Source organism: Dreissena polymorpha, chromosome 11 (assembly GCF_020536995.1).
Source record: "Dreissena polymorpha isolate Duluth1 chromosome 11, UMN_Dpol_1.0, whole genome shotgun sequence".
NCBI lineage: Eukaryota > Metazoa > Mollusca > Bivalvia > Myida > Dreissenidae > Dreissena > Dreissena polymorpha.
The window spans coordinates 33,536,397-33,563,631 of record NC_068365.1 but is presented as its reverse complement, the minus strand read 5'-3'; the positions used below and the strand labels follow the sequence as shown (position 1 = coordinate 33,563,631).

General features: G+C 38.2%; 1 protein-coding gene across 1 annotated transcript in view; it reads right to left on the bottom strand.

Moving 5' to 3' along the window:
* The window catches only part of LOC127849743 (cryptochrome-1-like), a 70,301-nt gene that overhangs the window by 8,481 nt on the left and 34,585 nt on the right, over positions 1-27,235 (bottom strand). Inside the window, exons 4-8 of the mRNA XM_052382493.1 lie at positions 25,036-25,220; positions 23,350-23,438; positions 19,350-19,490; positions 15,556-15,726; positions 4,876-5,016 (exon numbers count right to left, since the gene is read on the bottom strand). Of these exons, the coding sequence (XP_052238453.1) occupies positions 4,876-5,016; positions 15,556-15,726; positions 19,350-19,490; positions 23,350-23,438; positions 25,036-25,220 (727 nt within the window). The remainder of the gene's footprint in view (positions 1-4,875; positions 5,017-15,555; positions 15,727-19,349; positions 19,491-23,349; positions 23,439-25,035; positions 25,221-27,235) is intronic.

Genomic DNA, 27,235 nt, shown 5'->3' with positions numbered 1-27,235 from the left:
CAGAAATTCTTGATTATTGGAAATAATTCATGAGAGGTCATTAAACAATAATTAAATGTATTTGTTTGGAAATAGTTCCTGTAAGGTAATTAAACTATCATTTAATGAATTAAATACACTGTGTAACAAGAGGGCCTGAAAGGTCCAATGTTGCTCACCTGAGATAAAAAGAAATGACCTGTTCTTCAACAACAATGTGACTAAACTAGTTTTATTCTTTCCATACTTTCATCATTTATACTTAAGCAATAATGCAAACAATACAAACAATTCATGTAGAAATACAGTTCATAAACTTTCAAAAGTTAATCAAAGTTAAAACAAGGTTTCGAAAACAATTATACACTTTCATGTCTAAACTTGGTCAACAGTTTGTGTTCAGTATGAGGCAAATGCCTGTATAAAGCACTAGGATAAACAAACAACCGTGATTACTATAATTGAATTCACTCAATTCACTTCACTGAACAAATAATTAAGAACTCACTTTCATTGTATTATTCACTTAAGTCTAATGTAAGACACTTGCAGAAAACAAACAGTTTAAATCCATTTCTTCGGCTTTGATTAATCACTTATAACTTGCGTTAATCACAACAAACTAAGTCACTTTAATAAAAAGATTAGCTGAGATTTGTCATTTAATAAATTCACTATGTTCATTCATCACTTATTAAAAACACTAACTTGTTGTTGCATAAATTCACTAAGTCCTGTTCTTTACTAGAGTTGCGACACCTTAAGGGTTTCGCGGGATGGAATGAGTGGAGAGTTCAAATCAAATTGAAAATCGATTATTTCAAAATAAAAAATTGGTACGAAAAAATATGTGGGCAGTGGGTACGAAAAAAAAAAAATTTGGGTAAGAAAACAAATTTGAGTACGAAAAAAAAAGGTACGAACAAAATAAAGGTACGAAAAACTATTTGGGTACGAAAAAAATGGGTACAAATAAAAAATTAGGTACGAACAAATTTGTGTACGAAAAAAATTTGAGTACGAACAAATGGGTACGAAAAAATTTGGGTACGAAAAAATTTGTGTACGAAGAAATAATGGTTACGAACATAATATGGGCAGGAAAAAAAACTAATTTGGTTACGAAAACAAATTAGAGTACGAAAAAATAAAGGAAACAAAAAAAATTCGGGTACGAAAACTATTTGGGTACGAAAAAAATGGGTACAAATAAAAATTTGGGTACGAAAAAATCTGGGTACGAAACAAATTTCGGTACTAAAAAAATGGGTACGAATTTTTTTATTTGGGTACGAAAAAAATGGGTATGAAAAAAAAATTGGGTACGAACAAATTTGGGTACGAAAAAGATTGGTACGAAAAAATAAATGGGTACGAAAAAATTTGGGTACGAAAAACATTTGGGTACGAAAAAAATGGGTACAAAAAAAAAAATTGGGTACGAAAACAATTGGGAACAAAAAACATTTGGGTACGAAAAAATGGGTACGAAAAAAAAAATTGTTACGAAAAAAAATTTGGTACGAACAAAAATTTAGGTACGAAAAAAATGGGTACGAAAAAAATTGGGCACGAAAAAAAAGGGGTACGAAAAAAATGATTACGAAAATCGAAAAATTGGGGTATGAAAAATCTAATTTGAATTGTCTAGCCCGTGAATTGTCTCCTGGGGGTGAATTGTCTTGGGGTTGCTATTAAGGCTACATGTACTTCCGGCCAAGCCACGTGTTTATAGCGATTGCGCAATAAAAAAACACCACTTTTTCGTGATTTAATCAAAAACTAGATTTTTCACAGTAATAACGAATACGCCAACAGGTAGATCGCGTTATATGTACAGTTAATGGAAAATTTCATAGGGCCATACATTGTAACTCTGTGAAAAATCATCTGATGTGAAAAATCATCTGACCAGAACCGGCTGATAATAAGCATGTCTCCTCTTGGTAGTGAAGCTTCCCATTTAGTTTAATTGAATTCCAGTCATTAGTTGCTGAGAAATAGCCCGGACAAAAATTGTGCACGGACGGACAGACGAAGCGGCGACTATATTTCCCAGGTATAACGCCTACGCCAACAGGTAGATCGCATTCTTCTCCATATACATGTCAAATTTCAGCAAAATTTACCGACCAGTTTTCAAGCGCCTCAAATCGCGACTATATGCCTCAACTTAACGAAACTTAGCCCCCTTTATCATTCGTTCGAATGAACGTCATCAATGATGACGTCCAATACATCACTCATTCCATATTAAATCACTAACTCAATATTTTCACTTAGAGAAAAAAATACTAATTCACTTTGCCTTAGTTATCACTTAACTAATAATTGCACTTAGTTAAAAGAACTAAACTAACTCCACTAACTTAACATTCCCATCACATTTACTTGGTGAAATTTCAACTGAGAACATTAAAATCACCTTCATGATAAAACTAACAGTTGCTACATTAAACAGGTCTGGCAGATTAGTAATTCACTAACCCCAATCTTTCAATTAGTGAACTAACTCTTTCAACTTAGAGCCAGGGGGTCTAGCATTAGTCTTTCACATGTATAACCAGATGTTTTGATTGATTAGTTCTTATGGGAGAGGTCAACAATGGGGAGGCGGAAAACTACAACGGGCGAGGCATGGTCAGGGGTGATAACCCCAAAAAAGGGTTAGGGTAAGGGTTGGGATTAGAGGTCGGGTTAGGGTTAGGGTTGGGTTTAGGCTAACCCAAACCCTAACCCGACCCCTAACACTAACCCTCTAACCCCCCCTTGCGCAATACCATACCATGCCTCGCCCGTTGTAGTTTTCCGCCTCCCGTCAACAATGTGCCAGTCCCCTGATTCTGAAGTGTAGCAGGCATAGTAACATAGGTAAACATCCAATCAAATGAGAGCACTGCTATTCTTAGCATACAGGTAAAGATATAAGCACTGATCAAAGATCATCACTGACTATTGATATTAACTATCTGCACTTACAGAGAGTTTAAAGCATTTATTTTATTTCTTAAGAATTATCATACAATGAAAATGTACCTGATCTATCATTAATGAATTTACAAGTTATTAACTATCATAAATGAATTTAAAAGTTATTAAAAATTGTAATTTAAAGAATTATTATTGTAAGAATTAAAACAAAGTAAACAATTACAAGGCAGGCGTTACAATACATATAAAGAAAACTGCAAAATATGAATTAGGAAAATGACCTCCCCCCCTGGCGGCCAAGTTTTTGTACCGATCCAAACCACTTTCGAACTCAACCGTCATATCCAAGAAGTTCACAATCTGTCAAAACTGATATAAATATTAGTTTCTGTTAGTCTAGAAGTTGCTTCAAAAATTTAGTTTATAAAATAAGTCTAACTTAATCTAAAGAACAGAATTTATGGAGAGTGGAAAACTCCCGTTACTCAGATGTAAAAAATAAGAAGAATTTACAAAAGTTATTTCAATCAAAAGAGTCTTTATAATTTAGAAAATGCCAAATAACAAGGTTGCCATGGAAACAGTTTCATAGCACAGTAGTCTGCTAAATACACCAAAACACAGTAGGTTAAATGGCTTATCAGTAAAGATCAAAGATAAGGCTCTACAGTGCATTAGTAAATGTACATTTATTTTATGAGATAGGTTTATTAAATTGCATGCAAACTACTGTCTTTATGTACACCACATTTTATGAAAGAAGTCCCAGGTTTATAAAAGGGACTCCCTGGGAGTTAACTATTACTTAACTATTAGAAAGTATGTACAGGTTATCTTTCTTTAACATTATGGCTTATCACAACTAGACTGTTTTCACTATATACATATAGAGAAAACTATCCGCTCCTTGGCAGCCATGTTTTTCAAGCAAAGATTACCATTTCTGAACTCATCCAAGATATCATTGGGACAAATCTTCTGAGCAAGTTTCATGAAGATCAGAAAATAAATGAGGCCTCTAGAGTGTTAACAAGGTTTTACTAAAGCCATATAAGGAAAAATGCCCCGCCCCCTGGCGGCCATGTTTTTCAATCAACCCACATCATTTACGACCTCGTCCAAGATATTATTGGGATGAATCGTCTGACCAAGTTTTATAAGGATCGGACAATAAATGTGGCCTCTAGAGTGTTAGCAAGATTTTGCTATAGTCATATATAGCCATATAAGGAAAAATGTCCCGCCCCTTGGCAGCCATGTTTTTCAAGCAAACGTAACCATTTTCAAACTCATCCAAGATATCATTAAAACCAATCTGCTGACCAAATTTCATGAAGATTGGACAATAAATGTGGCCTCTAGAGAGTGAACAAGGCTAATGTTGACGTTGCACAACGGACAAAGGACGATGAACAAAAGGTGATCAAAAAAGCTCACCATAAGCACAACCCATGAGCACGTTGTGCTCAGGTGAGCTTAAAATAAATGAATTTCCTATGTAAAACTTAACCTATAACCATAAATTATTCATAAACAACATATCCTCCCATAAATTTGCAAGAACCCAAATGGTAACTGTTGGGGTATAATATATAAAGGTGTTTGTAGACTTTTTCCACGAGTCATTAACTTCAACGAAAATATTGTCACTTCTCACTAAATGTTTTGGACTAGTATGACCCCTGTTTGAGTGAGACTTCCTCACCCCTTAACCACCATGCTTTTTAATGCATAAAACTTATTGGCCAGAAATGGATGTAGGGTCATCCATGAAACATTGGCGAAAAAATAGTGTCATTGGAGAAAAAACTATGTGAAAAAACACCCAGTAATTTCTGACAAAAATATTTTTAGTCTCATTAATGTTTTAAGTTTAATTGGATGGCAAAATTTTGCTCAATTCTGTGAAGAAGCCCCTTTACATTACCGGTAATGCATTTTGCTGTCATTGCCTAATGTGCTCACCTTGAATCCTTCTTCCCATGATATCCAGAGGTCTCCCCGTGTCAAGAAGCAGGCGATAGCATAGCGACCCAGGTGATGGACCCAGCCCACCTCACGCAGCTGTACCATTATGGCATCTATCCACGGAAACCCAGTCTTACCCTACAGAGTAAAATTACTGTGGATTTATTTAATTTCTTTGACATAAATTTCAGTTGATTTGTTAATCAGATATATTTGTTTGATCTTGAATTTATGGAACTTTTAATAATGTCTGCCATAAAACTTTAGGAACAACTTCAGAAGCAAACACTCACACAACATTTGATGTCATTGTTTGGCAAACTCACAATCCACTAAAACGAGTGTCCAACAAATATAATTTGTATCGCAGAAATGCATATCATAACATGAACCTTGAAAAGCTTGCATGATATCTTTGACAACAAAGACCTGTCTTCACTAGGATATTCATGTTTATCATAAATTTTCTAGTAAAAATTGTACTGAAGGCATACAAATGGAAAACTCGTCTAACAGTAAGAAATGATTGCTTATCGTCCCTTATCTGATAATGCTTGAGTGAAGGCAATCGAACATTATGTGACCTATCTTACTGCAGAAAAATCAATATTTATTGTAATTTATTTCATACTGCTTTGGTTTATTTACTAGCTTTATCCTAGGCATTAAGATCAAATTATTACATGCTCACAACTGAGAAGTGGACAGTTGAAATACAGCTCAAACCCACCTATCCCTTTAAAGCTTTGCATGTGAGTGAAATTTGTGTGTGTTTTGCTTCGACTTAGCTTTTTGATTCCTATAAATACGGTAGCTAGAACAACAAAATAAAGTTCTGGTTGTATGAAACCTAGATTTGATAACTGTTGAGGGCCAAAAAACCCTTCATCACAAGGGGCCTCTTTTTCTTTCCCTTAACCAAAAAGACCCTTTCCCCTACATAAATTTCTTTAAAATCATGCATTTTTCTCTGAACTTCAAATCTACCTCAGTATTTTTCATTCCCCAAAGCCAGACAATTGTGTCTTTTTTTCCTTGAAAAAAGGCTGCGGCCCTTTCCCCAAAGTTGGTGTTTTGGCCCTCGATAAAGTCATGAGCATAGCTTAAACTATTTACAATTGACATCTCGCCAACTGTCAATCATAATTCTTAATCTATATATCGATCGACCAATCAGCTATCAATAAATCTGCACGCCGGTTGCTAACGACCTGTCCGCCATTTTAGAGACAAGCTGTATGCCTAGTTCTCAGTTATTCAATGAGTTTCGTTTATTTTGTATGAAAAGAATAGCGAATTAAGTAGGAAGAAACGGTGTAAATAAAGTTTATGCAACTTGGACAGTCGGTATCCAGGTAGATAAGATAGAGGAATTTAATTTATACAATTTCCAACGCGGAAATGTGGTCTTGACAAGTGCGAGAGGAAGCTTCAATGTGTACTGATTATTACCAAAATTACCAAAGTCCCCCTTATAGAAATCTGAAATTGTCATATAAGCAATATTAAATATAAATTATATCATGTGTATATGTAAACTAATAGGGAATATTGGTATTTAAAGTACTGAAACCAATTTTTCTAGTAAAATTCATTTTAATTAGTAATTACTTACCTGATATCATATGCTTACTTATTCCGATAGGATCGTAATTTATCCGGAATTTTTCGTCCGAGGAATCCCACACTATTCAGAAACCCGTCAGGTAGGACAGAGCGGTCACATAGTGCCGTGTAGCCGCACAACCAAAACGGGACATTACCCAGAATCCACTCTTATTCCAATAAAAAATATGAAATATTAGACGAAGAGCAGGGTGGGAGGTGGGACTTACCGATATCAGGTAAGTAATTACTAATTAAAATGAATTTTACTAGAAAAATTTGTTTTAATAGCTTAATTACATTACCTGATATCATATGCTGAATTTGCAGCTGAGGCGGGAAGGTTCGCGAAAATCTCCCCATCACAGCGGAACCCATATCTCGGTTTCTCAGCTAATCTTCGTTATTACGGTATTAACTTAATTCACGGATAAGCGTAATATACCGGATAAGCGTAATATACCTATGCCGTAGAAGATACTACCGTTTGTGCAACCACAAGGGGGCCCAACAAATACAAGTTGTCCTGTTGGCACTCCAGAGAACGAAGATAAAAAGATGAAAAAGTGGTCTGATTCCTCCAGAAAGCAGCTTGAAGCACGTCAGAGAGTGGGGTATGATTAATATATGCCCACGAAGCCGACATTGCTCGTAATTCATGCGGTCTAATCTTAAAAAGGGATGAATCCCTTGAAGAAAGAGAAGAGTAAGCCCTTTTTAAAGTCGAGGCTACCCAACGGGAAATAGAAGCCGCAGACACATCGCCCCCCCCTTTTAAGGGAATGAAGAGTCTCTTACGAGAACCTCGAATAGACTTAACTCTACTAAGATAGAACTTCAAAGACCTGACAGGGCAGAGGAGTCTATCTTCATCTTCATTACCACAAGTTTTAGAAAGACTTGGGACCTTGAAGGGTTTAGAAGCCATAGAGGGGAGTTGATTTTTAGCAAGGAATCCTTGCTGACACAACAAGGTGACAGAGCCATCGGAGGAATCAAAACGAAGATGGCTTCTTCGATAGAAAGAGCATGAATTTCACTTCTACGTTTGGATGAAGCCATGGTAAGAAGGAAAACGGTCTTCCAGGTTAGGAACTGTAATGAAGCCTGATTAAGGGGTTCATAGGGAGCTTTAATAAGCGATCCAAGAACACAAGCCAAATCCCATTTGGGGGTAAGAGAACGAGACACAGGACGTTTAAGTTCCATGGCTCAGATCAGTTCCGAAATGGCTGGGTCAGCACAGACTTGTGATGACTTACGAAAAGCCAAGGTATGCGAAAGCACAGATCTGTATCCTTTGATGGAGCTAAGAGAAAGTTTCTTATCATCAAAGAGATAGATTAGAAAATCCGCTATGCGTCTAGCAGAGGGATTGAGGGGATCAATTTTCCCTCGAACACACCAATTAGAGAAGAGTTTCCAGCGAGCATCATAGACTGCTCTGGTGGACTTTCTCCTTGCAGAGGCAACGAGCGTTGAAGCCCTGACAGAAAAGCGTTTCTTCTGCAGGGATTGCCTGATAACGGCCAGACGTGTAAGTGGAACATGTCTGGATCCATGTGAAGTCTGCCTCTCTGAGATAGGAGATCTGACCTGTGCGGGAGTTCCCTGGGAAATTCGCACAGGAGACCGAGAAGGTCATTGAACCAGGATCTCCTGGGCCACCAAGGGGCTATCAGGAGGATCCGGCAAGAGCTCACCCTGATTTTCCCTAAGATTTGGGGAATAAGAATGGGTGGGGGATAAGCGTAAGCGTCCAGTTGATCCCAATCGAACGAAAGCTGCTGGTTCGTACACTGGACTCACATACAGAGGAAGTCTGTGGTTGTCTCTGGTCGCAAACAGGTCGACCAGTGGATAACCGAATGTGAGGAATATCTGATTGGCCACTTCCTGATGAAGTGTCCACTCCGATGGAAGTAACTGGTGTTTACGAGACAAACCGTCCGCCAGGGCATTGAGATGACCTGGTATGTGTTTGGACAAGAGAGAGACGTTTAGGCTCTTGCAAAGAACAAGTAATTTTATTGTTTCCAGATACAGGGAATGAGAGTGTGTCCCGCCCTGTTTCTGGATGTAAGCCACGACTGATGTGTTGTCTGTGGATACCATCACACAGGAGTCCCGAAGATGTGATTGGAATTGAGAAACAGCTAGAAAGACTGCTCGCATTTCGAGATTGTTTATGTGCAGGAGAGACTCCTGAGGAGACCACAATCCTGATAATGTCAGGCTGCGGGGTTCCAGGTGAGCGCCCCAACCTTCCATACTCGCATCCGTTATGAGATGTAAAGACGGTTGCGGGGGAAGAAGCGGTACTCCTGCCAACAGGGTCTCCTCGTCTAGCCACCATTGAAGGTGGGGGACTAAGGACAGAAGGATGGGAATCTGTGTAAGCAGATTGTCTGGAGACCATTTCCATCGAGCTGAGAGATAGTGCTGAAGAGGACGTAAGAAGAGACGTCCCAACTGCACGAAGTCTGCTACAGAGCTCAGGATACCGTTGAGTGAGAGGAAATCTTGAGCTGTGATATGAGATTGGGACAGCACCCATCTGACCTTCAAAAGGAGGTCTGATATACATTGCGGTGAGACCCTGACCCGATTGATGTGAGTCAGAAAATTCATTCCCACGAATATGAAATCCTGAAAGGGAATGAGGTCTGACTTGGCTACATTGAGAAGGAGTCCTAAAGAGAGGAGCTCCTTCCAAGAGAACTCTAGGTGTAGCAGAAGCAGTTGACGATCGAGCTGGTGTAAGAGCCAATCGTCGAAATACTGAAGCAGTTGAACCCCGTGTAATCGGAGGTGTGCGCTCACTGCGGCCATGAGTTTGGTGGAGCCGTGGCCAATCCAAAAGGGCATCGCCCGAAACTGGTAGACCTGGCCTCGAAAGGAGAAGCGCAGGTACTTCCGGTAGTTGGGATGGATAGGAACATGGAAGTATGCATCTTCCAGGTCCAAGGAAACCCCCCATTGCATGGGTTTGATGGAGCGCCGAATGAAGGCAGGAGTCTCCATCTTGAAAGTAGGTTTGACTAGAAACGTGTTGAACACTTTTAAGTCTATGACTGGTCTCCAGGAGCCGCTTTTCTTTTGAACAAGGAAAAGGCGACTGTAAAATCCTGGAGAACAAGGGTCGTGAACCCTTTCTACTGCCTGTTTTTCAAGGAGTCCGAGAATGGAGTCTGGAAGTTGTGGATGCGGAGATACCAGATCTATTGGGACGCGAGAGAGTGGGGGCCTTTTTTCGAATTGAAAAGTGAGGCCTTGTGTGACAAGAGAATGAACCCACGCGTCCGAAGTTATTTGGAGCCATCGATTTGCGAAGTGCATAAGTCTGGCCCCGACTGGTACCTCCGGCATCAGAGGTTGTGGCGGTAGAAAGGGGTATGACCTAGGGCTGACCTTTAGGAGGTCCACCCTTGCCGGAAGAAGGATTAAATGACTTCTTGTCCGCATTGGGTTTGCCCTCACTCCAATTTTGTTTTACAGAAGGCTTCCTATAGGAAGTTGTTCTGTTCTGAAAAGGAGGCCTATTTGGGGGCTGACGTGGAGCAGACGGACGCTTAGTAGGGAAACTGTCCCTTTTAGCGTTCTTGGCCTGTGGGGCTCCTGGGGGCTTAGAAGCAGGGCGCTTAAAAACCACAGGGCGCTGGCCAGAGTTGCTCCTAGCTAAGGAGGCATGTATCTGATCTTCACGATCAGCAGTAAGTGCCGACTGTATCCTCCCTCCGAAAAGAGACTCTGCTGTTAGTGGAGCAGTTCGAAGGGAGTTTACGCCTGTTTCCAAAAGGAAATTATTGGGCAAGGAAGAGAGGATGAGGTCTCTCCGAAGCCTTAACATCTCAGACATAGACGACGCAGCATTGTGAGATTAACACTGCGTAGTACGTGAAAGATGTATCAACAACGCCCGGAGCTCCTCTTGGATTGAATCAGAGAGCTCCCAAACCAAGTCTAAGGCTGTGGCTGCTATGAGATCTAGCTGGTTAGCCAGACCTATGGAACGGCGTTCTCTCAGCTCCCAATTTTCCAACAGGGAAAGAGGGACTGATGTATGGGTAGATGATGACGGCATTGTAAGTGACAGCTTACTAATGTCAGCATCAGGAACCGGAAGTTTGGAAAGGTCCAAACCGGTAGCAGGGTCGGGTACCGGGGCCTTATAACTTTTCCCGCCGTCCATCTGTTTAGGCTCCGTCAGCTCCTTAGGGGCTTTCCATGGAGATGGCGAAGGCTTATTGGCTGGTTCAAGTGACTGGAAAACAGCCATTGTGGAAGAGCCAATAGGAAGGCGTAGATCCACTCGGGAAGTAGCCTTACTTATCCTGCCGGGCTCTCGTCTGCGTGCTACCTGTTCTGTAACGGTAACCGCAGATCCTGTGAGAGACAAGGAAGGGCGGGGGCAGAAGTCCTCATCTAAGGTATTGAACATACCGTATTTTACCATGTATAGCGCGCTACCATGTATAACGCGCATGCGATTTTTTAAAGCCAAAATGGAGAAAAAAAGAATTCAAGACCAAAAACCTGAAAATTTGGCCGAAAATGGCCGCCATTCTTATATTGCGCTATCATTTAATCTGAGTTTTTCGGGCGCTTAATTTTTTGTTTTAAAGTAGGGAGCGTTTATACGATCAGAAGCATGGGTTGCATAGCACTATATTTTCGACAATTTTTAAGATTATTCTCTCGAAAACACCGTTATGTCCTTATTGCCGCTGCGCATGTTTTTTCAAGACCGCTGCACGTTAAATTCGAACCACTATTACCTATTCCTCACATTTGAACAGTGTAACATTTTCATTACCTGCCGCTCACAACATCGTATGACATCTTCTTCTGCAGACCCGCAACATCTCAATGTCCAATTTTACGCAAATCGTCCGTGGATCCCATTTTATTTTTTCATCGACTTAAATATTTCCCCATTAAGAGATGCTCCCCAATAAATCCAGTTTGACCCTGTATTTCGCTCCTTCACTGCGTCTAATTTATAAGTATTTATAGTAAGACAAACAATACACCCGAACGCTCAATTCCATACAGTTGGCGTTATTGGCGTAAAGCCATTTGACAAATATTATTTGTTTGTCCCTATTGAAAGAAAATAAAACAAGTCTATATCTCTATTGTTGGTTTGTAACCTACGCAGTATACTCGCACAGTAGCATATTTATGCAGAGATCGGAAAATCATTGATAAATGTATTCATCGTTTCAATGCTTAGGGCCTAGTAATTTCGGCAAATCGGAACTCAACTTACGTAAAACACTTGCTCAATTAACCGTTGCACTCCACCTCCGTTCTCTGCAAAAGGTTCGAAGGCGGAGCTTTGCACGTGCTATTATTTAATTGGACGATTGCCATTGAGGAACAAACACACGATTGGTTCGGCATGTTGATTGCTAGACAAAGGAAGCCAATTTTGTCGGCGAGAAACTTGTCGCTTTATTGCTTCAGACAGGAAGCGGCTTTCCTTTGATGACGTCAAACTGTCAATTCACATAGAGTGCAAATTTTCGGAAATGCTAACATTAAACTTTGGATTAAATTATCAAAATAAAGCAAAAGCGAAGTTGAGAAATATTATTGAAATAATTAGCCTCAGTTCAAATAAGACGTTTTGCGTTGTAAATCAACGAGTTTTCATGACAACAAAAATTTTAACAATCAATATCGCGACGCACAGGGATCGATATACCTCGATTTTTTTTAATGAACAATCAATGAAAAAGTGTGAAAACACCAACAAAGACATTTTTTTCATCTTTTAATTTTTGTCAAAACTATTACTACCCCGTTCATTCCTTACCTTTCCCGCTATTTGTTGTTTCGACAACGGCCCCTTCAGTCTTTAACATTATAGGGTGTAGTTTTTTTGCAATAACAAAAATGGCGGCAATTGTGAAGATTAACGATTACAAAATGGATTTTTTTGCAATTTAGCAACCAGGAAAGCGTTGTGTCAATGTATTACGCGCACTGAATTTTTATTTTGAAATTTGAAGGTAAAAAACTGCGCGCTATGCATGGTAAAATACGGTAAGTTCGTATACCTGATTGATGGAGGCCAAATAATAAAGTTCGGCCTCATTAGACTCCGAACCCGCCTCAATCGAACCATCTGCGGGAGCATTGGATTGATTGAAACCGGTGGATATAGGAGAAGGAATAATAGATTCATTCGCTTCTATCATGAGAGAATCGTTTTCCGGCACCATCAAAGATATAGCTGGTGAGTTAGGTCTCTCAGAGATCAAGTCAGCAGACTCACTTTGAATACCAGAGGCCGCTGGTAAAGGATCAGTCTAAAAAGGGACAAAGATTCCCGGCGACTGTTGGATCCACAAAGTATTGGGATTTGATGGTGTAGCAGCAGCCCGGGGTATACTTCTATGCAATGTGGAAGAGACCCGTGGGGCTGAAAACGCAGCCGAAGTGGTTGGATTAACCCCTGTACCTTGAGCCTGATATGTATGCAAACTAGTGTTTGAATACAAATTATGCTCAGTGGTTGTAGGAACGGCTGAAGTGTGTGTTGAGGCCAAAATAGAGGCCGACACACGTGGAAGGGTGTCAATAGATTCCTCTGAGAAGGATCGACTAGGGGACCTAGGAGTCCGAGAGCGCCTAATAGAGGAAGGTCTATGTCCCTTATCCCTGCGACGCAGAGACACTGTTCGGCGGCGCTGGGAATGATGTTTCCTGATCGAACGTCTCCCCGAGCGCTGGCGTGATCGCTCTTTACGAGGCAATCTACGCCGAGAAACACTCGGTGAGCGTGAACGACGTCCCCTCCGATAATGATGAGGGCTATTTGAAGTAGACGATGAGTCATACGACGACGAGCCCGAGGTGGAGGAGTAGCCGGAAACATCAGACACTACACGTTTACGTCTGTGACTCACAGTAGAAACGCGGCTGCGTCTACCTTTGTGGAGTACTGACAAGGTAGTGTCAACATCTACGGTGACCGGAACAGTCTGTGGCACAGACCGAAACCCGGTGACCGGATCGGTCATTACATGACCGGTGACCGGACCGGTCAATGACCGGTCACAGCCTGACCGGTGACCGGACCGGTCAATGACCGGTGACCGGACCGGTCATAGCATGACCGGTGACCGGACCGTTCAGTGACCGGTTGACCGGTCATAGCATGACCGGTGACCGGACCGGTCAATGTTGACCGGTGACCAGTGAAGTCTCCGGACCGGTCAACTGGTCATTCCCGTGTCGTCACGGGGTAGGGACCGATGCCTGGCAGCTACTGGTGGCATATGGTCAAGATCGTGTGGTGAAAAGTCCCGACACACGGAACTTTTCCTACGTTGATCTGCTGCCGAGTCATTCAACTGGTCATTCCTGATGAACGGACCGGGCAAATTTTGTCCGGTGTCGTCACGGGGTAGGGACCGATGCCTGGCAGCTACTGGTGGAGTATGGTCAAGATCGTGTGGTGAAAAGTCCCGACATACGGAACTTTCCCTACTTTGATCTGAACTATTCTTGTTGCGTCCACGACTCTTGAAGGGTCGACGCTTAATGGCCCAGGTATCTGCAGACCAATGCTCACAGAAAGGGCAGCAGTTATCCTGGGTACATCCTGCACACGACAGGCAGCTACCATGGTTGTCCCATGCTGCCCTTATGTGTCCACATGAGCCACGTGTTTGAGGCATATTTTGCCTTGAACAAACAAACAAATACACAAAACAATTACAGAAATACACGGATATATATATACGGAGAATGTTTTAACGCAATACAAAAACTTCTCTATTCTGTTAAACAGAAGAATCAAGCGAAACAGAAGCAACAATTAAGTTAATAACAAAATGTCAGCCTTTGTATATCGCCATTCGGAATAAGAGTGAATTCTGGGTAATGTCCCGTTTTGGTTGTGCGGCTACACGGCACTCTGTGACCGCTCTGTCCTACCTGACGGGTTTCTGAATAGTGTGGGATTCCTCGGACGAAAAATTCCGGATAAATTACAATCCTATCGGAATAAGTAAGCATATGATATCAGGTAACGTAATTAAGCTATTAAAATACCCGTTATACATAGCTAATGTTCTTTATAAACTAAAATTTAAGTGCATTGGCATAATAAATATATGACACAAACCCCTTTTACCAGTGTTATAGGGGGTGAAAAAAAGTCTATACATGTACAAATCATCCGAAATATCACATAATCCATAGGCAATCTATAGGCAAAGAAGCCACTTGGGTGTTAGCTTGTCTAGGTTTTCTAACCGCTAAGCCATGTGACTAAGCGGGCGGAGCGATCATCGGCCAGGCGAGATGTCAATTATATCTCAAAATGAGGCATACATGTAGGCACACAAACCGAGCAACTATTACTTGCTGTTTGCTTTAGAGATTTTTTATTACATAAATCAAACAGCTAATTTGAAATGTAAATGGCTACATCTGTATTTTGAAATTTGATAAATTGATGCAATAAGGTATAAGAATAAAAATCTGTGAAATTTTTAAGTAAGATTTTTTGTAATGTACAATCAATGTCTTGTGTAAGGAGAGGTTTCTTACATAGAGATGAAATCACAATCATCTGCATAGCTAACTTGTGTAGTTGTTGTCATTGTTTACTGCTTTTTTGTGGACATGAAATCATAAAAAACTGTTCAACATAAAATACTATCAACAGCCTGTGGAAGATCAAATTAAGGATCATGGAAGAAACATTTAGAGATCATATTTCATAGAACACAAAGGAAGAGAAAGCATTCTGAAGTGAAATTAGAAGCTTTAGCAAACATTTATTGGAACAAATAAGGAATAATAAAGTAGATGGTTGTGGTTGTCAAAGCAACAAAAATGTGATAATGTTGTTGAGGTCTTTAAGGGTACCATAAATTAACTAATGATTCAATTGTTCTTTTCTAGGCTCCTTTTTGCTGTCAACCCTACTGAGTTATTTTGACTTAAATTTTCAGTCAGCAGAATATTATTACATCCAAAGATTCAGTGTTTACTATTCTCCATTAAACTTGATAATATTGAACATACATTTTTAGTCACAATTCATTTTACCTCTGCCCATTTTGCCAACGCTTCAGGATTTTTATCCCACGGCACCTGAACACAAATTGCATTGCCCTCCATTTTGTCAAAGTTAGGATTGTTTGTTGCTGCTGTGTAGAAGAATTCCCGCCACAAAAGTTGACCATGCAATGACAATGGAGGGTCGTTTTGCTTCTTTATCTGCAGAATAAAACAGCACTGATATTAAAATAAACATTGCCTGTAAGGTATACCTATCTGACTATCCCTAGCTTGTGCCAGGTAAAACACTAGGGGGCAAACTGATTTTCAAAAAAAGTTTGGCAAAGTCAATTTTAATTTCTATTGTATATTTCTTTTGCAATTATTTTTGTGTAAGGTAATATCAATTTTATCAGTTCTATGTAAAATTTGTTTGATGTTTGCATGTTTGCACTATTTCCTGTTTGGCATTATTTCCAACATGGCAGCCGTTATGTAAAGATCCCAAATTCTACAACCTTAGAGTAAACATATGCAAAACACATAAAAAATATCACATAACACTTTCTAAACCTCATAAAAATATGACTGGCTGAAGAATAAAAAGATAAACATAACAACAATTACTTTGATTTATACAATGCAAAAATTTGAGATAGAAAAACTATTTGAACATGAGCTGTCACCATAGGATGACTTATGACCCCTATAAACGCTTGATAGGAGTTATGAGCTTTTTTCGAAACCTTAACACAGATTTCGAAACCTAAACACAGATTTCGAAACCTAAACACGGACCCTTAGTTCAAGGTCAAGGTCACAGGAGTCAAAATTTTTGTGCGTATGGAAAGGCCTTGTCAATATACACATGCATACCAAATATGAAGGTTATATCTCAAGGGATATAGAAGTAATGAGCATTTTTCGAAACCTAAACGCAGATTTCAAAACCTAAATGTGGACCCTAAGTTCTAGGTCAAGGTCACAGGGGTCAAAATTTGTGTGCGTATGGAAAGGCTTTGTCCATATACACATGCATACCAAATATGAAGGTTATATCTCAAGGGACATAGAAGTTATGAACATTTTTCGAAACCTAAACACAGATTTCAAAACCTAAACGCGGACCCTAAGTTCAAGGTCATGGTTACAGGGGTCAAAATTTTTGTGCGTATGGAAAGGCCTTTTTCATATACACATGCATACAAAATATGAAGGTTATATCTCAAGGGACATAGAAGTTATGAACATTTTTTTAAACCTACCGTTAAACGCAGATTTCAAAATCTAAATGCAGACCCTAAGTTCAAGATCAAGGTCACAAGGGTAAAAAAATGTGTGCGTATAGAAAGGCCTTGTCCATATACACATGTAAACCAAATATGAAGGTTATATCTCAAGGGACATAGAACTTATGAGCATTTTTCGAAACCTGAACGCAAAGTGTGACGGAAAGACGGACAGACAGTCCGATCACTATATGCCCCCTTTTCTTCGAAAGGGGGCATGGCATAAAAACATGAAAATGAAGATTATTTGAATGTTCACATAAGTTTTAAAATTTCGCTATACATGTACATCTGTAGCTTAAAATTGTTACTTTTTGTAGTTTATAGTCCTAACTGATTATAATAACAAGAGCACCGCATAGCGGGTGCCACGCTCGGCTACGGGTGCAGTTCTAACAAGAGCACCGCATAGCGGGTGCCACGCTCGGCTCGGCTAAGGGGCAGTTCTAACAAGAGCACCGCATAGCGGGTGCCACGCACGGCTACGGGTGCAGTTCTAACAAGAGCACCGCATAGCGGGTGCCACGCTCGGCTACGGATGCAGTTCTAACAAGAGCACCGCATAGCGGGTGCCACGCACGGCTACGGGTGCAGTTCTAACAAGAGCACCGCATAGCGGATGCCACGCTCGGCTACGGGTGCAGTTCTAACAAGAGCACCGCATAGCGGGTGCCACGCTCGGCTACGGGTGCAGTTCTAACAAGAGCACCGCATAGCGGGTGCCACGCTCGGCTACGGGTGCACTTCTAACAAGAGCACCGCATAGCGGGTGCCATGCTCGGCTACGGGTGCAGTTCTAACAAGAGCACCGCATAGCTGGTGCCACGCTCGGCTACGGGTGCAGTTCTAACAAGAGCACCGCATAACGGGTGCCACGCTCGGCTACAGGTGCAGTTTTGAATAAATGAAAGCTTGTCTGATTAATTTTTTTTAAGGTCACAGTGACCTTGACCTTTACCCTAGTGACCCAAAAATGGGTGTGGCGTGTGGAACTCATCAAAGTGCATCTACATATGAAGTTGTAGGTGGAAGCAATTTTATTTTAGAGCCAATGTTCAAAACCTTAGCACGACGCGGACAGCGAGCTGGCTATGACAATACCTCAGGTTTTCTCTGAAAACGACGAGCAAAAAAGAACAAAGTTGGTCATTGTTTCTGCAAATTAGTTAACATTATTTATTAAAACATCTTATAACATGACCTACGTTCCAGGAGTGAGATAACGTAATGCTCAACTTTGTTTATTACACAGGTGTTATTACACTGGCTATATAACTGTAAAATGACGTCATTTTTTGACGACATGACGTTACTATTTCAGCGAATTTCTTCAGTTAAACTCCTTAACAATGTGAATAAATAGTGAAAAGAACATAAAATAAAAAGAAAATCTGTTGGTCATGTTATAAATAGAATCTTAGATTCGTGGTCATTTGTATTGAATTTATTAAACTCGTCATCTAAATAAACATTATTTCGGTAAGCCTCGTTTTTATCTTTATTTAGATGACTTGTTTAATAAATTCAATAAAAAACGACCACTCATGCAAGATCCTATATCTCTTATTCAACACATTTAAATTGATTTAATTGAATTATATCAATCTAAACTCAACATAAAGATTGGGACATACATTTACATAATTTTTATGATCATACATAGTTCAGCAACATAAGGGCATAATCTATGCATAATATATATATATGTATAAATATATATATATATATATATATATATATATATATATATATATATATATATATATATATATATATATATATATATATATATATATATATATATATATATATATATATATATATTATTTGATAGAAAAAGAATTATAAGAAGTCTTTTCTGTCAGAAGACTCCACCAATTATTTCATAATACATATCGTGCATTCTTAAAATGTGTCAATCTTGTATGTCAGAAATAAAGGTATTCAGAAAGTCTGTAAATTAATCCCACCATCATGGCTAGGAATATCCTCAGCTTTTCCAGTGTTTTAATAATGTTTTATGAATTAAAGACAAACAAATCCTGGTTGTTGCCTTATTTTATAAATGGAATGTGTTGATCTACATGTTAATGTGTACCACACTAAATTAAACTACACTATTATTGCAGCATTTTGTAATTATTGCACAAAGTATTAATTTCTTTATATTACATCTGATGATGAACTCATTAATGTTTCATACTAAGGTCATATAACTCAGAATCAACTATAAAGTGACCATTTTTTGTAAAAACCAATCAGATTAAACAGAACAAGCAATTTCATAACAACATGTAATAGAGGTTATATTTTTTAGACACAAAAAAAATATTGGGAGATCGAGTTTAAGCATTTTAAAAAACTCTTGAAAATCCGAGCAGAGCCACATAACTTGCATGGGACCAGCAGGGGGTATTTTTACCTCTGCACTTTGGTGGGTGTTTAATTCACTTTAAGGGAAAGTAAAATGGTACAACTCTTTCACACTCTTACTAATCAAGCTTAGTGTGATAAATTAGTGTAATAAAGTACAAACAACCTGTGACAGCCTACCTTTCTATAGAGCTCTTGTAACTTCCAGTAGAACAGTCGCGGAGATATGCATCCGAACCTCAGGTATGGGCTCAAAGTTGTCTGACTAGGGAACAGTGACTGTGATGTCATCTTGGGCTTCTCAAAACTGGCAACCCAGGCCTGAAATCAGTGATGTGCAACCTAGTGTATTTTAAGCACAGTGATGTGCAACCTAGTGTATTTTAAGCAATTGATGATCACATGAATATTTATTTAATTAATTTATTCATAATGACATACTTAATTTCCAGACATCAATGCTAACCTTACGTTATAAAGTTTACTGCAACCTGTTTGCCTATATCATAAACGTAGAACAAGGATTATTTCCAACCCTGGTATAAAATCTAGCATTATTTCCATCCTCTGCAGTCCTCTGGGATTTATTTATATGTCTTAATTATTATGCAACAGGTATTTAAGTAATTTCCAATGGGAGAAATGTTACCAATTGTAAAATTAGATGGCATTTAATGCTGGAAACATTATCATATTCTTTTTTCCATGACCATGAATACAATTCTATCATTAAATTTCTCCTTTATGCATCCATCAGTTGTTACATAAATTTTCATAAACAGATCAACCGATGGCATGCATACTATGGTAAACAGTTGTATTCGTTAAGAATTTGAAAAAACAAACAAGGGCTGTTTATTAAACATGCATGCCGCCCATATGGGCTGTCAGTTGTAGTGGAAGCCATTGTGTGAATACGTTTTTTTGGCACTGTGACCTTGACCTTTGACCTAGTGACCTGAAAATCAATAGGGGTCATGTGCGAGTCATGATCTATGTACCTATGAAGTCTCATGATCCTAGGCATAAGCGTTCTTGAGTTATCATCTGAAAACCGTTTTTATAAGTTGAGTCACCGTGACCTTGACCTTTGACCTTGTGACCTGAAAATTAATAGGGGTCATCTGCGAGTCATGATCAATGTACCTATGAAGTTTCATGATCCTAGGCCTTAGCGTTCTTGAGTTATCATTCGGAAACCATCTGGTGGACGGACATACAGACGGACATATGGACCGACATGTGCAAAACAATATTCCCCCCTCTTTTTCAAAGGGGGGCATAATAAAATAATTTAATTTACCATTGTGTGCGTAAGTAAAAATTGCAATACATGCTTAATAACAATGCAACATGATATATGCCTTGCTGTGATTATTTTGACCAACCAGTGTTTCATTGACCTTGGGGTGGCATGTCTCTAAACAATATCTCAATGCAACAAATTTGAGGCATGTTTCATGTAAATTCTTCAAAAGGCATTTGTCATATGAAGGGGACAATAACAAGAGCTGTCAGAGGACAGCGCGCTCAACTATTTGAGTGCTTGACATAATAACGTAAGCCATCATGGGGAAATTGTTCATATTCAATAATTTATTAGATGATCTTTCAAAAGTAAAAAAGGGAAAAAAATTAAAAAAAAAATTTTAGGGGGAGGGGGGGGGGGGGGGGTTGAGAGGGGGTATAATGTGGGGTGTGGTCATTTATTAGACGATCTTTCAAAAATAAAAGACGGAGAAAAAAAATAATTTTTTTTTGGGGGGGGGGGTAGGGAGGGGGGGGGGTGAGAGGGGGGTATAATATGGTATGGGGTGTGTTAATTAATTAGATGTTTAAAAAAAAAATTGGGGGGGGGTACGGGTGGGTGGGGGGTGAGAGGGGGATATAATGTGGGGTGGGGTAATTGATTAGATGATGTTTAAAAAAAAAATTGGGGTGGGGGGGTGGGGGGATTCTGGGTAGGGGCGTGAGGTATTGTTTGGGTGGAATCCATTGTGGTATTCAGGTAAGTGTTGTTTTGTCAAAGTAATAATAAAATGTGATCATAATTGAAGAAGTTATGGCAATTTTAGCAAAATGTTCAATTATCTAAGTGTAAAAGGGGCCATAATTATGTAAAAATGCTTGATACAATGGTCTGCTCTTGTTTATAGGTTGGGGTCATTTTGGTAAACAAGTATGCAAAATATAAAAGCAATATGTCACAGGATATAGGAAATATTTGGGGTAGTACACAAACTTTAACATAGATTTATCAATAATATGCATATTCTAAGTATAAAAGGGGCAATTATTATGACAAAATGCTTGATAGAGTTGTCTGCTCTTGTTTATAGGTTGGGGTGATGTTGGTAAACAAGTATGCAAAATATGAAAGTAATATGTCAAGGGACAATGAAAATAAATGGGGTAGTAAGAAAACTTTAACATTTGCACGCTAACAGCACAGAACGGAAAGCCAACGCAGGGTTGAGAAGGATAGCTCCACTATATATATTTCATATATAATAGTTGAGCTAAAAATGGCGGCTCAAATATTGCACCTCTTAGTTTGACCTTGAACCGGTGTGAACAAGACTATTGTCAAGAAATAAAAGTCCCCTTCCTCTCCATATTGCCATCTGACTATGTTTCAAGTTTCATGAAAAAATATGAAGAACTTTTAAAGTTATCGCAGGATCCACCATTTTCAGGAATATTTCAAGTCTATTTGTTGCCATAGCAAGCAACCAGAATTTTTGATGTAGGAACAAAATATAATGACGTGCATAATCTCCATATTGCCATCTGTCCATGTTTCAAGTTTCATGCAAAAATATGAAGAACTTTTATAGTTATCGCAGGATCCAGAAAAGAGTGACAGACTTAGTGTCTAACTGACAAACAGAGTGTAAACCATAAGTCCCCTCTGGTTTCACCGTTAGGGGACTTCTATGTACTTCCTTCTACACATTGTCTCAAAGACCTTTATATTTAAATATTTAAAAGTTACAACCTCTACAATAACTAAACAAGAGTGCCAAACTGTCACAAGATACGCCCGTTTGAAGGTTTTGGATAACTTGATAACTTTACCATTTGAGTGGCAAAATAATATAATTATTAATGTCATAACTGACCATTTAAGAGGCAAAGTGGTATATTTTTGAAAATTATGCAACAACTACATAACTAACCATTTAACTGCATAACTAACCATACAAACTATATCCCGATCCAGACACTTGTGGTCAGAAAAGTACACTTAGAGCACACCAGTCTGTACTTCTGTGCAGTAACTGAATTTCAGGTCTGATGCAGAATTATAGTGTTCTTTGATTGTTTTAAACGCACTTAGTGACCATGTGACCTATTTTTTGACACGGCATGACCAATATTTGAACTTGACCTAGATATCATCAACTTCTGACCAAATTTGATGAAGATTGGATAAAAACTACTTCCATTAGAGAGCGGACACCATGCTAAATGCTTGAAATGCACTAAGTGACGTCGTTACCTAGATTTTGACAAGGCATGATGACCCATATTTGAACTGAACCTTGATATCATTAAGACTTCTGACCAAATTTGGTGAAAATCGGATGAAAACTACTTCAATTAGAGAGCAGACACCAAGCTAAATCCTTGAAATGCACTTGAAAAGTGACCCCTTGACCTAGTTTTTGACCCGGCATGACCCATATTCGAACTTGACCTAGGTATTGTCTAGATACAACTTCTGAAAAAGTTTGGTGAAGATCGGATAAAAACTATTTGATAGAGAGTGGACACTGCTGTGGACGCCGCCTGCCCGCCAAGGGTGATCTTATAATACATCCAATTTTGAAAACCGGCATAAAAAAGGTATAATTCCAGAAGCAAGAAATCAAATATACTTTACAAAACAAATATGATAAAAAAAAATTCAATTTATTTCAAAATCTTTTTGCCTGGTCGAGTTAAAGAGCAGACAAACTTAAAGAATAGCTAAATATCTTTCAAATTTGGGCCCTACAAATAATTTAGGGGTCTGATTTTTGTAAAACCATTAAGCATGTAAAGTATGCTAAACCCTTTACCTGTTTCACTAAAACTTACTTTTTATACACATGAAGCAGAGTTCAAAACTTTTTGAAACTGGTTTGGAAAGGGAGGAAATAATCTACAAACAATACATCCCAACGCTCCAGCTTACCTTGCGCTCCAGGTGCCTATGTAGTCTCTGTAATGCCTCGGACTCCCCACCACGGAACACCTTCGAGGACAAACCAGACGTGTCAAACCCTTCAAAAGACACAAATAAAGAATTATTTATTAAATCACATATTTTTTACGATAAAATTATGCTCGTATTTGATGGAGTTTTATAAGTCGGTTATCTACAAAACCATATATTTTATGCTCTAAAGGTTATCAAAATCATTTTAATTACAATTTAATTAAAATAACATATTAATTCAATATCAAATAATTCAGTACAAAGGTTTATCAAAGTTTTTGTATGCATATTGATTTCTAATTTCTTGTATATCATCAAAATTGCTGAAGTGCAGAGCAATGTTTATAATATTCTCAATCAAACAAAATAAGACCTCTCATAGATTGGAGATGTTTAATCCAAGTGTAGGACTACCATATTTTTTAAATCATTTTGCAGCAATCATGATGAGTTGTCATAAAATTTGTGAACAAAGGTAATAGCAACATGTTATATTTTATTTACATGCAGGAGGTTGGTAAATCAATATTTAACAATACCCAGCAACTTTTTTAATCCTTCGTAAAAATAAATAAAAAGTCCCTTTTGGTTAATACTTGCCAAATTTCAAACTTATGATAACACCAAAATAAATACTGCTGTTTAGACTTTTTTAAGTGCACAGGAAAGAAAGAGTAAATAAAGGAAAATGAATAAATTTGTCCTATTAAACAATTATTAAGACCATAATTATGTCAACATTACAGGTATACAACAATTATTTACAATACTCTTTGTGCAACATGATTATTCCCAAAACCCTCTCACTGTTGGAATAATTCAACAATTTAGCAAAAAAAATCAGACATTCTTCTGGCATTTCTAGTCAACATAAAAATTCAGCATCATAAAAATCAGTAAAAATAATTAAACTCATATAGGAATTATATTTTTCTGACAGGGCATTAGTTGTGAATAAGAAAATAATTTCAAACACTAGAGATTTTGCACATAAGGTGCGCACAATGTTAATTAGAAATATGTCCCAAATATGTGACACAGACATTTAAACAAGCACCAGCAACATGCAATCTTGGCATTTCTCAGTGCACTAAAAAGACATACGACCAACACTCATAAGGACATCTACTATCTCTAATACAGACATGGTATTTTCATTTAAATGCACATAAATTGTCTGACATTGTGATTATTTCTGACAATTAATTGTCTAATAATGCACAATAAATTTATGGACCAGACACTTACATTTACTATGACTAAATCAATATCAGAATTGTGAAAAACTTCAAGTGTCAACTGTGACCTTGACCTTGAAGTCAGAAACCTAGTTCTGGATGCCACATGTTGTCTTGATATGATGATCCCTTGTGCCAATTTATTTTGAAATCACAAAATGAATGATAATGTATTGTCAGCCGGACACAAAAGTTTCCTCATACTATATTATATACACATAACAAATATTCAAAAATCACTAGGAATCCACTGTGAACTATACCTGGAGGCCAGCCGCATCGTTGTTGCAAGCGAAGTGTCGTCATTATATGATGGTCATTTATTTCAAAATTCCTTAATGTACAACAAAAAACCTGAAAAAAAGTTCACCATAACAGCAATCAATGCATCTCGTAATTCCTGTAAAAACAAAAAATAACTCACCAAGTTCATCTAGGGTTGGGACCCCGTATTTGTCATCATGGTCCAGCGCTATAGGGGTCCTACACTGACAAATTGTATCTAGCGAAATTCGGTCCTCTGGTTTCGCTGGAGGGTCCATACGCGAAAGAACTGACTGGAAACGCTTGAAGGTGAGGGGTGCGGTTCCATTGTTTTCACTGATGATTCTAAGATGAAGACATGATAGTTTTATTTTACAGATTATATTTATATTTGCTGGAAGTCAAAACAACAACATGCAGAACACTTTATCGGACACCTTGAATAAGGATATTTAACAATTTGGATGGATGCACAAAGAAGCAACTATATGCTCACCCACAGGTGGTTAGCGTGTGGCTATGATATTAATTAATGAAAACATCATTTTGAATGATAAATAATCATATTATAACGAAAAATTAACTTTTCTGAAAAAAAAAAATCCCCCTCAAATATATATATAACAAGGTATGCAACTCAAATTCATCCGAAAACAGGGTGCATCGCTTTAAACAGCAATTACTTCATCAATTTTGCAGCAATTTTCATGAACCAGGTCTTATTCAACGCAGACATAAATTTCCTTTCTGGAAATGTATAAAATTATCTTATTACATGTATATGTCTACACATGCTGGGTCAAATTTTAAGAAATAACACGATACACAATTCGCTTGACCCAGTTGACAATGATCAGGCAGTATTCATGAATAAAATCTCCAGTTGTAAAGACACACCTTCGCATTGGACCAATGAAATCACTCGTGTGTTTAAAATGTCATTTAGTTGAAATGTATGTAAACAAAGGTTTCAAACAGTGCTAGACAGTTAGTTTTGATGCATAATGTAACGACAAGCACGGTACTAATGTTTTTTCATACGTTTTATTAAATTATGGTATTGAGGCAGGGGTGGCGAAATCTCCAAAAATATACTTGTCCACAGACAACCATTTAGGAAATTTAATTTGTCCGTTGCTGAACTACACTTGTCCGTTAATGTTTATATAAATTATAAACACATTTATTGATTAATGTAAAATAATTTGGAATATATTAAAATGAGTATGATTTGCTTGTTTTGTTAATAGTTGTATTTCAATGGTACATATTCTAGCAGTATATTATAAACAATATAAAAACTTTCTCAAACTTTTAATCTTGCAAAGCTAGTGTTATTAAAACATGTGTTGAACATATGTTCATCGTATTCTTAACAAATTAAACTAGTCCAATATGTGGACCTCATCAGACTGAGGCTCTGCTACTGGTAGCAATTTGATTATCATCAACTGGTAACCATTGCAAATCTGTTAGCAAAGTTTCTTGATAAGTTCTGGTGCGTCTACTTAGATCATATTTTTTATCATAATCTTTCTTAGTTTTTTTGAGAGGTGGACTGCTCAAAGCTACGGATTTCTGCTCCGTTGCTGAAGATTTAAAAAAACAAAATGTTCCATCTTTACCATTAGTCGTCTTAAATAACAAGGTAGACTGTGTTTTGATTAAGTTAGTTTGATACTTTTTATTTCTGTCTGATTGTAAAAATAAAGAAACCAGTCTGTACTGTTGTAATTTTAGTATATTATTTCAATTTAGACTGCTCTGTTTGATGCCATGTGGCATGGTGGGCATTTGTTATCAGAACAGGATACCAGTTGGTCATCATTTTGTAATAAAGATTAGCAACACTGGTCTGTTCTGGTGCTCGCAGAGTCTGCTTGTCAAATATGTCAACACTTGCAATAATAAATACCAATTAAATGTTAGGTCCTACCTGTGTCTGTCCACACATCCAAATATGGGAGGGTGGGCAGAATTGTATGAAAAGCCAGGTTGAGAGAGAGGCTAGGGAGAGTGGTATGGACCGTTGAGATGTAAGAGAGAAGGAGTATGAGAGACTTATTCATTAGTGTATATATTTATTCTTGTAGTGTGTAAATAAAATGTAGAGTACATATACTGTGTGGTGAACATATGAACTCCCCCTCTCAAAAATTGTAACACTGGTGGCAGCGTCGGGATAAGGACTTTAACACGCTTGTGAGGAAAGTGCTTATTATATAATTGTGTCAGGATTAAAGTGAGCTGTTGGACTTACGAAATCATCAGGGGACTGTTTCATTGAGGTTGGACATATGGGAATGTTACGATGTCTTATTTTGATTATTGGTGTTGTTTCAATGTTTGGAGTTTCGGTT